The following is a 13,846-nucleotide window of genomic DNA, read 5'->3' as shown; positions in this document are numbered from 1 at the left end:
AACCCTATACCACAGCAATAACTGGTGCAATGCTTGTGAATTGATTACACATTTACTATATAACCACAGCAATATCCGTTATCCCGTCGCAACTCAAGTGAAACTGTGGTCATTACCAAGAGCTTCCATACGATCCCCTTGCGACAGGAAACGAGAAATGAGATGCAAGAACCAGCGCTGCTCTCCTGTTAGTTTTTTCTAAAAAGAAAAATCAACTATCGGTAGGACAAAAATAATACATCAAGAAAAAACGCAGGTAAACAAAACAAGCAGTGAGAAATACAGAATGGGAATGGAACACAGTTACAGCAGGAATTACAGTAACAACCACAGCGGAAATACAGTAACAAACACAGTGGAAATACAGTAACAAACACAGTAGAATTACAGTAACAAACACAGTGGAATTACAGTAACAAACACAGTAGAATTACAGTAACAAACAGTGGAATTACAGTAACAAACACAGTGGAATTACAGTAACAAACACAGTAGAATTACAGTAACAAACACTGTGGAAATACAGTAACAAACACAGTGGAATTACAGTACAAAAACACAAACACACGGATTGCTAAAGTACTTAATGTGTAATTTTTTTTGCACTATATAACCCTAACCCTTTTCTGATAGCATTGCGTACTTACATATTTAAGTAAATACTATGTAAATAAACAGTAATTAAAGACACTTAATATAAAGAGTTACTAATAAATGTTACCGACTGGATCCTCAAACCAAATGCTTTAGCAACTTCCTCATTTCTAAGATGATTAAGCCAGCTTATTTCCTCACCGTTATAAATAACTAACGCTGGAGTCAAAGAGAAGCCGCAAAATGGAAACTAAAAAAACTAATAATGATTGCAATTTATTTCATGTTAATTTCAATTGGACTGTCTCTAATGGCCAAAACAGAATCTTTCTGCGGTGATGGACTGTATGCACCATTAACTGAACGTCTCCGGGCTACTGATTCACAGTCCGCCTCTTTCCAGACACTGTTTTTGTTTTCCAGTCATTAAACAAGGTAGGCTGTTTCCACACAGGCCTCAGCCAGTCTGTGATGTGTGTGTTTGCTGTTTGAAGAAAACTCACTGCTGCCTGGCTGCAAGGAACACAGCCATGCATTTCCACTACCTTAATATTTCAAGATGTTTTCGAAACACAGACAAAAATACAGTAAAATAACTTACACTGTGACGCTACTAAATATAACTCTGCCTTTAGTATGTGTTTTTGTTTGTTTCTCATTTTATAACATTAACATGGATTTTTTTCCTTTAAAAAAAAAAAAGAAAAAGAAACTAGACTGGAGTAATGATGGAAAATGTGTTGGTTTTCAAAGCGTGATACACAACAGTGGTTAGGGCTCTGGAGTCCTGACCAGAGGGTCGTGGGTTCAATCCCAGGTGGGGGATACTGCTGCTACCCTTGAGCAAGGTACTTTACCTAGATTGCTCCAGTAAAAAAACAACCGTATAATTGTATGTAAAAAAGAATGTGATATAATTGTAACAATTGTAAGTCACCCTGGATAAGGGTGTCTGCTAAGAAATTAATAATAATAATAATAATAATAATAATAATAATAATAATAATAATAATAATAATAATAATAATAATAATACAAGGGGAGGCACTCTTCACAACCCCATCTGTGTGGAGTGGGCAGTGAAGCTCTCTAGGTGGTGGGCATGTATTGTTTCAGGAAGAGTCTGTGGGTGGGCAGTTGTAATGAGAGCTGCATGTGCTCTCCAGCGTGCAGGGTTGCATGCAGCAGGAGCAGTTGTCATAACAGCCTTTTGTTATCGCAAAGAGTTACTGCCAGCTAAACCATTTCCATTTCTCTTTTGATATTTATTTCACACCAGCGAATGGGATTGGCAGGTTTAATTTATACTTTACATTTTTTTTTTTTTAAACTACACCAGTAGGGCTTTCTAATCTTGAATACTAAAACTGCAATGAGGCTGCAGACAATCTGACATCTTAAACTAAAAACATGTGCATGGTTATTTTAGGCATAACGCATAGACCATAGTTGTTATTATGCGTTATAAAAATATATTGCACTAGAACACTAAATAAACCCTTACCCTTTGGCATTTATCTGTTCAGCGCCGAGTAACAACAGTACAGTATGAATCTGCAAGGCCTCCTCTCACACAAAGCTTTGCACAGAATATCTACCACAGTAATGATGATGTCACGTGTAATAAACGCCAATGGCCTGTAGCTCAGCTCAATAGATAACAATGAAATCAGATGTTAATGAGCAGTACCTGTATCTGCGCTCCCCCGTTTTTTCCCATTCACTGTTACCTCTTCATGTGAGACAATAGCCCCAATCAGCCCCAGTCCAGAGAGGGATAAACCAGTGGAATGGATAGAGATAATTACACTGGAATTAGACTCTTTGATCTTATTATGCTGTGTAGAAAAATTCTCCACTGGCAATAATTGTGTCATAAAAGGGGGGGGGGGGAATGAACACTGGCAGAAACTGTTTTAGTGTTATTATTTTTTTTCGTTTTTTAAAAGAAAACATAAATTGCATGTGAAACGATATGGATTTATAAAACACACAATTACAGTACGATGAGCCAAGGGCTCTGTCAATTTTTAGAGCATTCAAATTAAACCCCTTCTGAAGCGGAGCGTGTGTATTTAGATTTAGTACTCTGTGTGTAGTTATAAAATGTAATGTAGCTTTTAAGTTCTTGCCACAGCAGCCTCTTTCTTAAATTACAATTTGAATCTATCTTGCCGTTGACTGGTAGCTCCACAGAGGCTTGGCATTATTACAAGTTCATTTACTGTCACTTTGTCTTGCACTGTAATTGGCTTGGAATCCACAAGCTGACATGACAAATCTCCATTTTCCAATAATGACAGTTTCAAGAGCCTTTGACAGGGTAAGAAATGAAGCTCATATTTTGTGATTAAATCATTTGATTTCTTCTCAATCGCTTTCTTATGAAGCCTGTCGTTCTGGGTGACATGGGGGGGGGGGGGGGGGTCATTCCATGCCATTTATAAATAAGCTGGCTCTTCCCCTGGGCCTCACAAAGAAATTGCAATTAATCAAACATGGTTCTGTCCATCATTGTGTTTGTTTTTTGTAGTTTGTTTGGACAGTGAACAAATCCAGCTGGAAAGTAAGAGCCTGTCTGTTCAGACATTTCTTAATTGTCCTGTAACCTAGCGAAATAAAGTTTTTTTTCAACCACTAACATTAATCAGCCATATGAAGCCATTGTCTAATGTTTGCATTATTGTCAAATTTAATAATGTGCAACGTTGTACAATACTGCTGTGACATCAGCACAACATTGTATAGGATAACATCAGCATACAAAAACACAATTTAAAGATAATCATTAGGTAGTTTGTAATTTTTAAATAATCCGAACAGTATAGTATTTGGAAATAGTCTCTTACACTATGGGCCTACCAGTGAACTATTCCATTTATTGTCAACTCAAACCACAAAGCATTCAAATAATACAAAAAATCAGTTTGTGCATATTTAGTTGTTACATATTTTTTGTAGTAACGCAAGAGGTGACGTCACGGGACTTTCCTGTAACTGCAAGGATACAGAAGTGAATTAAGGTTTATTCTGTTTGTATCCATGCAAAAAGAAATACTGCAAATGCATTCATTAAGGTCAGTGATACAGTAAGAGCAGGCAAGCTACAAAAGCAATGAACACTTTAAATAAATACAAACAAACAAGGGAAGTGCACCGGTAATATATAATAATGCTGCGATTTGTAATGCCAGCATGTGACATTTTAAATAAAGCACTTGTCACCTAAACCATCCCATTGAATTCTTGCACAGCACAGTAATTACACACACTGGTCCAAGTCCATATATGCATGCATGCAGGTCCCTGGGTCTATGAGGCCATGTATGAAATGATTTGCTCATCCATCTCTAATAATGTGGTGCAGTACTGGGGTTACAATGTTTCTGTTAATTAAAGCATTCATAATTTAAACTAATTCCACAAATCCAATTTCACCCTTTGTTTGCAGCGGGACTGATATCCTTTTTATCCCCCCATACCCAAGCACTGTGTTGATTTTGCGATGAAAATCCTGTGGGGAAAAAAAAGAAAAATCAATATTTGCTTTGTGTGTAATGCCAGCTTGTGGAGGTGAAATTAGAAATGCAAAGCCCCTTTCTGTCCCTGCAGAAACTCGACGTACTGTATGAAGGTGTCCATGTCCTTGACAGTGGAGGAGAATGACTCGGGGCTCTGCTACAACAGTAAAATCAGATACCTGGAAAAGTCTGAGATCACAAAGAGGAAAGAGATCCTCTGCCCTGATTTAGAGGACTACATCGTTCCATACAAGCAGCCACTTATAACGTGGTACAAGGTAATAGCAGCAGCTGTGAGGAACTCTGCATTCCAAAAGCTGTCGAAATGTGATTCAAAGTTCTGATTCTAAGTTCTGAATAATACTATTCAGTCAGTCAAATAAGTAGTCAAAGCAGCACCTTTCAAGATATTCAGAATACAGTCCAATGACTCAACGCCTCAAGGTAACTGGAATATACTGTATACAGGTTGTAATGAAACTTGACATTTTCAATGTGTGGTACCTGTGTTCTTGCTAGAACCTCAAATGTAAATATCAGTTCTGCATTCACTTTGCACTCAGCTGCTTGCACAGAAGTATGAGAGGCTGTAGCAGGACATTAGTAGTCCCCCACATTGCACAGTAAGTATGCCTGGTCAGTGCTAAACATGCTGTAGGGGTACTGTTTTAATCAGTGCAGTAGCAAAGCCGATGTCAGCTAACAGGCCTAACATGTTCACATTGTCCTAGGAATGCATTCCAAAAACGTGGAGGAGTTTGGTAATCGTGAACACTACGAGCGTGTTAATACCGGAGGTTGAAGAAATGGATGGTGGGAATTACACGTGTGAGCTGAAGTATGGCAGCAAGGTTGTGCGAAGAACCACAGAGCTGCAGGTTACAGGTAGGAGGGGCTCTTTTACCATGGGGGGGGGGTCACAGTATTGCTGTGGTTACATTTGAGCTGGGCTGAGTACTATGCATTTGAACCAGCCCTAGACCTAGTACAATAACAAAATCATTACGTCAAATAGAAAAGCTTCTGTTAAATTTGCAATCTCACTGGCTCAGGGTGGCTGTTGTGTGAATGTCTGTGTTAATAATCGAGTGTGTGCGAGTGTGTAGTTTCTTCAGTGAAAAAAAAAAAAATAGCAAATAAACAAGCGGGTTACACTTTACATCACAAATTACAATGCAAATAAACAGTAACAGCGCCGTAATAACACGCATGGTTGTGTAGTTACAATGCGACAGCATGCTTAATTACAAAATGAAACACGTGGGCACTTGCTAGGGCCTTTTGTGCTGTATTAAAACTCGTGGATAGGACAATAAACAATATGATTCAGTGACAGTGTGCTACAAAAAGAATAAATAAATAAAAAAGATTATCTTGGCCTTGATGGTGGGAGGATAAGCAAACCAATATTTTGTTATCCTTTGTTATCTGAGTTGTTTCCTTTGAACCTTTGATTCTAATAGATGCTGGATGATGTTCTACTGAATTTGAAATGCTTTTTTTCTATCTGTGATGTAGCGAAGGCTCAGAAGTCTCGACGCTGCGCGTGGCTGCATGCATGACGATATATATTATTCTTTCTTTTAATGATAAAACGGTTTGGATCAAGAAATAAATAGAAGACACTCAGGTGTAGAGAACGATATATGACATGCCAAAGCAAGGGCTGCATCCTGTTCATCTTCATATGCCCTACATTACCACTGCATTCATTCCCATGCAGTTGGACGGCTCTGGATTCAATGACCCAGTGCTACTAAAGTCACTAAAGTATCATTTTCATATTGTTCTGATCCCAGGTGTCTATAGCTGCCACCTGCTGTACTGTGCTGTGTGAGCTTGACACTAAACGCTGTGTAACGCCTTGCTTGGGCCGGAGCCCAATAAGCTTAAGAAAAACACTTGAGCATCTCAACAGCAGCTTTGAATGAAAGATTCCAACATGTTCGTGGGTAGATAGTGTATGTGAAGCAGAGGATGCTTCTTAGTGAAATGTAGCAGACTTGTTTGAGCTGTTCTGAGGGAGGAGATGGTGGAGAACCCCAGCTACTGTTTATATCCTCATCGGCTGCTGTCAACAGCATTAATACTGACAGAAGCATGGGCCCATTGTCAACTCAATTCATTTTCCAGTCCCAGTGTCTCCAGTTCTGCCCTTGCGTATGTGTTGTATGACCTACAGGTTTAGTTTTAATGCATCGAGATACATTACAAAATATGTTCAGATGATGCCAGTGATTTGGTAGATGCACAGGTTAAATACAATAAACACTACGTGCTCCCTGGCATTGACCCACTGCTGTATATCTTTGTAGTTTGCTGGGCAACAAAATCGCTATGTTGAAGTGTGAAGGATTCCTTCCAGAAATAAATCAAATAAGTATTATAAGTCTTGGAACTTTTACCATTTAAGACTTAGAATGTAGTTCAAGGCTTCTACAGACACTCTGGAGTTTTTTTTTCATTTAGTTACACACAGGGCAGAACGAAATGTGAAGCAGAGGCAGTAGTCTGCAAAGCAAGCAGGAGACTGAGTTAGTCTTTAATTATCTCAGATACATAGAGGACCCAGACTTACGCCCTATGTAATTATTGCATCTGTAGTCTGTTAAGAGGGATACGTTATAAAAACACAAGAACAGTAGCAGCTTAGACGCTTGAAATATTATTCAGTTTGTGTTGTCAGAGCCCGACACTACTGCTTATCAATATTGTTCAACAGTAATGCTTCTTCCCTTTTGAACCTGAACTGCACCTCACCTGGCCATGCCTTCCTTTAGTGTAGAAATCTGAATGTGTTTGAGAAAAGCTGCAAGCTTTTTCACAACTTATCACTGCATCTGCAGTAAGCATCTTAAGTGGGTTAAAGTACAGAATAATCTAAGTCAAGTAGACGCATGTTAAGCTAATGCCATTATCAGTGCTTGTTAAGCAGAGTAGGGGAGGCATTAGGAGCTGACTCTTGAAGTATTGAAAAAAGCTGCTTAGCAGTCCATCGTAATGGTCCAAGTGATCTATATGTATTGCGCATACAGCAGCATATTACTATTACACAATAACATCCACAGAGGCGTCAGTAGGTTCCTATTAAATTTGACAGCACTAGGTAAACACAGATTCATTCACAGTCAAATGTACATTGAGATGTGCACAAACCCGGAACCTGGATGATTAACCCTACTAACATGGTCTCATTTTTCAAACTCGTTTTATTATATACTCATTTGTAGGGTTCTGTTTAACACTATAATAGTACATGTGCTTTTCATAACTGTTTTACCCCAATCACAATCACAACAGTGCAGGGCCTGATCAAAGTACGATTCCTTGCACTGCAATTTAAATGCAAAGAACTTGATGTCAGGTGGCTCGTGAAGTGTCTAGGGATGTAATACTGGGATTTATAAATGCAGGTCAGCTGCAGTAGAGAGCAACCTTAGACACAGAAGCCTCCAGCGTCTTTGCATAGCTACATGACCTTCTTGATCAGGGCAGTCAGTGGTAAAAGGTGCATCCAATCTGATTCACCCACTGACTTGGAAAATTAGAATCACGAAGGAGCTTATCCGTCCAGTGAGGGGAAGATGCACTTACTCATTGGTCAAGTAAATTGCATTAAATTCTATAAACATATTCCCCCCCAGGGATATAGCTGAAGTGTATCAACAAATATATTTCTACGAATTACACCATGTTGAACTAGTTTAAACTGCTCAGTTGTCATTACTGTAAGCTAATTTGTGATTATTTTCTTAATGGAAAATGCGTATGCAGAAATACATATATTGTTCGACATTAATGATTACTTTGTTAATTGACCATTTATATGCAGGAATAAATACATTCTTCGATGATATACCTGCATTTACCAATACGCTTCAGTAAATCATAAGATTAACTGGTAAATCTCAAAAGCAATCTATTTCTTCATCATTTCGGACATTAACACCTTATTTGGTAAATGTTGACATTTACCGGTAAAAACTTAAGATTGACCAAATTTGGTCTTTTACCATAACACACACACACACACACACACACACACACACACACATATATATATATATATATATATATATATATATATATATGCAATCAGAAAAAAAAAATATATGCAATCAAAAAAAATATATATGCAATCAGAAAAAATCCATGGCACATTTTGCACCAGGGCAAAGTGTTTATAGTACATGTGAATCACATGGAAACCACAAGTGAGCCACATCAACTAAATGTGATTAAGCTGATCCAGTTCTTTTTGTGAATTTAACATGGTTTTGTACCCTCAGAACATTATGGAAATAAATTGCCTGTAGAATACTTTATATACCTACAGGCTGTACACTTTCCTGCAAGGTACAGACATTCCTAAAGAGCTGAGAGCCCCCCATCTCTCTTAAAACTCTTAAAGCTTAAAGGACTAACTGAATTTAGAACAGTAAAAAAAGAAACACACAGATGCTGGAGTGCTTCAGTTTGCTGCGCTATATAAAGACATCCTTGTTCTGAGTGACTGAAAGGGAGGAAATATCTCCCGCATGTCTGTCCCATGAGCCTGCCCATCCACTCAAGTGATTGCATTACCTTCATTGAGTGGCAGCACAGCCTGGCTAACGACTCCCACCTTACAGCACTGCAACATGGCAAACAAAAGGGCTGATTGCACCAAGGGCAAAATAAGAAGTTCTGTTACAACTGCTTGAATACATGAATCCCGTTATAACACATACATACATATATAATAACGTTCTTACAAAATATTATACACAACTATTACATACTGTAAAAATGAAGGATATTGCAGCAGATTGCTCTTCTAATATATAACTGTCACTATAAATAACGTGTTTATAGATTACATATAACGGATACCTGAACTAGACGGTTAGAGAATTATGGAAATATTTGCCATTCTAAATCAGATTGCTTTGGGCTTGTTAAAATGAAAGCTGCAGAGCTATCTGTGCATTATAATTCAAACAACGCAGACAAGCAGGGCACCTCCCACCTTACAACAGAGTGACACTGCAGAGGTCACCAATCATTTAAAGGTATAGATTACTGGTTTAAAAGGCACATGAACAATGATTGATTGGTGGTTCATTAGTTAATATTAGATGTCGTGCTCTGATGACTATTGCTTGATCAATGAGCTGTCATTTCCAGCCATCTCTAGCAGAAAAGGGATCATCGAAATGCCAGTAATGGACTTGTAACTCTGGAAAGGTCTGTTTTGCTTACCTTGGCTGCGGTTTGAAACAGGACACTGGTATTGGGACAAAGACATGAAAGAAAACATGAGCAGCATAATGTTCCCCTGTCTTTGGAGCAAATTAAAGTAAAATGTTATGCACTGGTTAGACTCCTGCAGTGATTGCAGATCTATGTAGAAGATTGTGCATTTACAGGATTTCCCCATTCTGAGTGATGTACAGATACAGTACACAGCCAGTGGATATAAACGCTACAGGAGGAATAACGAAACTGCTCTGTCAGACACCTGGACAGCTCAAACAAAAGCAATTGCCAAGCCCAGGCTGGACACAACAATATCAAATCATTCTCATGTTATAATGGCGGAGGAGGTGGGGGATGCCTTTTAGGCTGGTTTAAAGTCTAATGTTATTTACACTTAACCCAGGCAGTGGTGGAGCCGTGCTGGAGGCATTCTGTGCTATTTGTCTCTGCTAAAGGAACAGGGGGGAGGGGGGCAGCTCTGCTTTTGCAAGGAAGAATCCAGTAACAATCTGTGGTATACAGCTCATTTGTCAACATAATAGATGCAGCGTTGCAGCGAGAGGGGGCCCTGCTGTTGTTGCGATGGTGAGCTCAGGCTCTCAGCTTCCAGGCTGTCTTGTAGATAGAATGGGAACATAATATCCTCCACTGCAAGCCATTAGCCTATTTTACTGCCAATACGTGAGCTGATCAATCATTGCAGGAAACTCCACTTTACTGTGTTCCCATTATATCTTAAAAAATAAGAGGAAATGTTTAACATTTGTATTGTCTTTATTTATGTATGTATGTATTTAGTTTGTTTCGAATTACGTTGCAATTTTTAATCACTGTATTAAAATGTGGCTGTTGCACAGTTAATCTGTTATTAGTCATTGCCAATAGTTTTTCATTTTAAAATACATTTGCAAACTCATTTTAATAAGTCAGCTTCTGTTACAAAGCCATTAGCAAGTTACAACTATTTAATTTAACACGAGCAAATTATAAAACCATTCCAGTGATAATAACTTTTAATAGCTTTTGCTGCTGCTGTTGTTTTTTTTTTAAATCTTCATATACTTAAATGAAAAGGAATTATTCAAATACACTTAAATGTAATTACTTATCGATTCTTAATAATGTTTACTAACAACCTAAGTGCGAAGTGGCAATTTATTTACAGTTACGTGTGCTGATTAGATTTACTAAAACTATAAACTTGAGTCATTTTACAGCCCATATTGATTTTTTTTTTTTTACTTCATAGATTATGCCGATTTCAAATATTGCAGTGGTAGGGTAAAGAAGAATAAAAGGTGAACTTTGGTTTCCTTGTCGAAGGACAGGACCCGTTTTGGGTTCTGGAGTTTCAGCTTGTGATGTCCCTGTAATGCCCTGGCAGGCCCTTGTCCCATGAAAGCGTTTATTAATCAACACCTACATGAAAAAAGAAGCAGAGCGCTTTCCATTCAGGATCTGTTCTGAACGATGCTTCACAGTAATATCTCTTCCCATACTGGGATTGAACTGTAATGGTACATAGCTGCTACGTGGAAAATAACAACCATGTGTGAATTGAAAAGATGAAAGTGCCGCTATAATGACAGGATACTCAGAGACACTTCATGTAAACTGCTACCCAAAGGAGTTACAACAATATAATAACAACAATACAGGGTAATACAACTGGAAACTAAGACCAACTTAACAAGTCACTGTTTTATATAGAACCTTAGAACCTCGTGTGACCAATACAGCTAGGATAAATCAATTATGTATGGAATTGTTCCAAGCATTTCAATATTCCATGGAATTCATCTCACATGTTGGCAGTAAATTATAAATGCACTGTCCTTTACTGTATAAAGACCCTTCACTAATGCTTTGTTTTTTGTCATTTTTCTGTCACATAATGATGGAGCACTGTACACTGAGTAAATGTTTAGGGAGAGCATCTAACGCACGTGTCTACAATCGGGAGACTAACTATAGTAAATACTGGTTTTATTCATTCTATTAAGGAAGCCCCAAAGTGCTGCCCAAGCTCTGTTATCACTGAGAAACGGGACCTTGTGAAAACACTGGCTTGCAGTGCAGTGTGGAGTTTCTCTAAACAGCAGTGTCGCTTGTTCCTAACTTCAGATCCACAAATATTGATCTGGCAAGTGGTTATTACTGAACCTTGCAGAGAAAAGAGAAAAAAATGGTTCTGTTATCCAACGCTGTCAACCCCAATGTCATTGCTGCAACATTTCAGCAATTCTCTAAATGGTAAAATAGTTGAACACAGATTGATACAGAGTGATGCTCAGTGACAGTGTGATTTACAGCATGGTTCTTAACCTTTCCCCAACAAACTAGCCTTCGGAGAGCTACAGAGATCCCCTATGCCATGTGTCAGCAGTTCTTAAAATATATCAATTTAGAAACAAAAAAAGAATAGGAAAAACTGCACATAAGTACAAGCTACACATCAGACCACGTCTGTGAAGCTTCCTGCTCCACTTCCAGTCTGGCACAACTTAATACTTCACACTTGTAGATGTTGTTAAAAGTACATAGTGTATTCATAGCTGTGTTAATGTCTGGTGAATAAAGGTTGACCATTTTAAAAGATGAATCACGAAAATTACATTTAAAAAAATGAACTGGAAATCAACTGTTTGTTTTACTAATAGATTCACCTGGAGAGATTCGGGACATTAACGATCTTTGCAAATTAAAATAATAACACGAGGCATGAGTCGGATCCACACAAATCCAGCGTAACTACGATAAGCCAGGAATGTCAAGAGGTACAACAATACAGCGTTATGCATCACAGACAGCACGGTCACGACAAAGAATGTCAGAGATTATTGTGTGTCAATAAAGAACAGACCAGCAGCATGCAAATTATTAGTCTGGCAAACTAAAGATATTAAGATACTGGTCTTAGACTGCTGAGTTACGATAGCTAAAGAAAGGTTAAATATCCAGCAGTTTGTGCCGTTGTTCCTTCTCTTTTTTTTCCATGCCTCTGTTGAGCTTGCAAGTGCTGTGTCTCAGTTCTCATGCAAGTCGCTTATGGTTTAGCACGTGGTGTATTTATTAATCTTACGAAGCATTATTAAGTTTAGTGCATTAAGGGGTCGTTATTATGAATTAAGTCCTCAGAATTCTCCTTCTGAACTGCAGTTTGAGGACATTGCTGTGTGGGGTTAGAGAATATCGACAGGCCTTCATTACTATTCTGCTCATGAAAAGGAGGCTAAGAACACAGATAAATGGGCCTGCGTTACCGTGGCGAGGTACAGAGGTGAGGCCATGGATTAACTAGGAGGCTGTCACTAACAGCAATGAAAAGGTCCTGCAGAAGACAGAAACAAAATGTAATTAAAAAGAGCTGCCTTACACTTTCCAGCTGAGACATTGCAAATTGAAATCCCGTTGGAGATTTTACATCACTTTGCCATTTATAACTAGCTAAGGAAACATCTCAGCAGGTCAACACAGTGGCCTGTGGGGATGGTGGCTGGCATTCAAGTTTCCCTTTCTAAAGAGGCAAGCTGTGCACCATGATGATATAATTGTGAGACCGTGAGTGACATCGTGTATCTGCCTTCTGTATTTTAATTGGAGTCCTATGTCCCGTGGGTGCCAGTGACATGGAATCCTTTGAAACAAAGTTTACAACACGGATGTGTCTGCTTCTGAGAATGATGAGGTCCTGTGCTCGCTGTGTTATTACCCAGAAGACTGGAGTCCAAGGAAAAGTGCCTTCCTATACTCAGGCTGGGCAGATGAAGACATGCAAGCCAGAGTCCTAATAGAAGCAAGATGCCGGATGTAAGAGGAAACTCAATCAGTTCACCAGGGACCTAATAAAGGAGCGTATTATTGAAGCAGTATTTTTTATATACAATTGCTTTTAGAATAAAAGAGCCATGCTAGAAATGATTTCTTAGCCCCGGATTACTCAAGATAATAATGTTACTTTCTAACGAATGCGCCCACATTGAGTTATTGGCAAATCCCTTTGTTGAAATCAACAATTAAATGCACCGACAGGAATTCTTAATGCAGTCAGGAGGAGACAGGAGGCTTTTAATGAAATCAGGAGGAGAGGAAGCCCGCTGTGCCGTATTGTATCAAGCGTGATGGTCTCTAGATAAAAGTGATTTATTCTCACTCAGTAATGAGCTTGATAATTAATAACGCTGACATCCATCACTTTCTCAACAAGCCTATTGTCTCAAAAATCCATTTGTACCATTGGACCAGGTATAGAGTGTGAATCCATGAAAAAATAATGAACTGTGGGAAGCATTATAAAAAAAAGCTTCCAGTTCTTCCAGTATTTGCTGTAAAACAAATGACTGCAGCTTTTGCAAGATCACAGAATCTAATTATCTATACATATATTTATATATGGCTTTTAAATTGGAATTGAAATACATGATAAAGCAAAACACTGAAACATTTGAGCTGTTTGGTTAAATGCAAACCTCACTGTATTTTAATATGTTAGT

The 13,846-nt window shown here is 38.4% G+C and overlaps 1 protein-coding gene across 3 annotated transcripts in view; it reads left to right on the top strand.

Annotated features, from left to right (window-relative positions):
• The window catches only part of LOC117430533 (X-linked interleukin-1 receptor accessory protein-like 2), a 147,067-nt gene that overhangs the window by 91,685 nt on the left and 41,536 nt on the right, over positions 1-13,846 (top strand). For all 3 annotated transcript variants that reach the window (XM_034902807.2, XM_059001398.1, XM_059001397.1), the window contains 2 exons: positions 4,207-4,393; positions 4,847-5,000. In XM_034902807.2, the coding sequence (XP_034758698.2) occupies positions 4,207-4,393; positions 4,847-5,000 (341 nt within the window). The remainder of the gene's footprint in view (positions 1-4,206; positions 4,394-4,846; positions 5,001-13,846) is intronic.

Source organism: Acipenser ruthenus, chromosome 26 (genome assembly GCF_902713425.1).
Source record: "Acipenser ruthenus chromosome 26, fAciRut3.2 maternal haplotype, whole genome shotgun sequence".
NCBI lineage: Eukaryota > Metazoa > Chordata > Actinopteri > Acipenseriformes > Acipenseridae > Acipenser > Acipenser ruthenus.
Note: the sequence above shows the minus strand (reverse complement) of the source record. Positions and strands in the feature narration are given on the sequence as shown.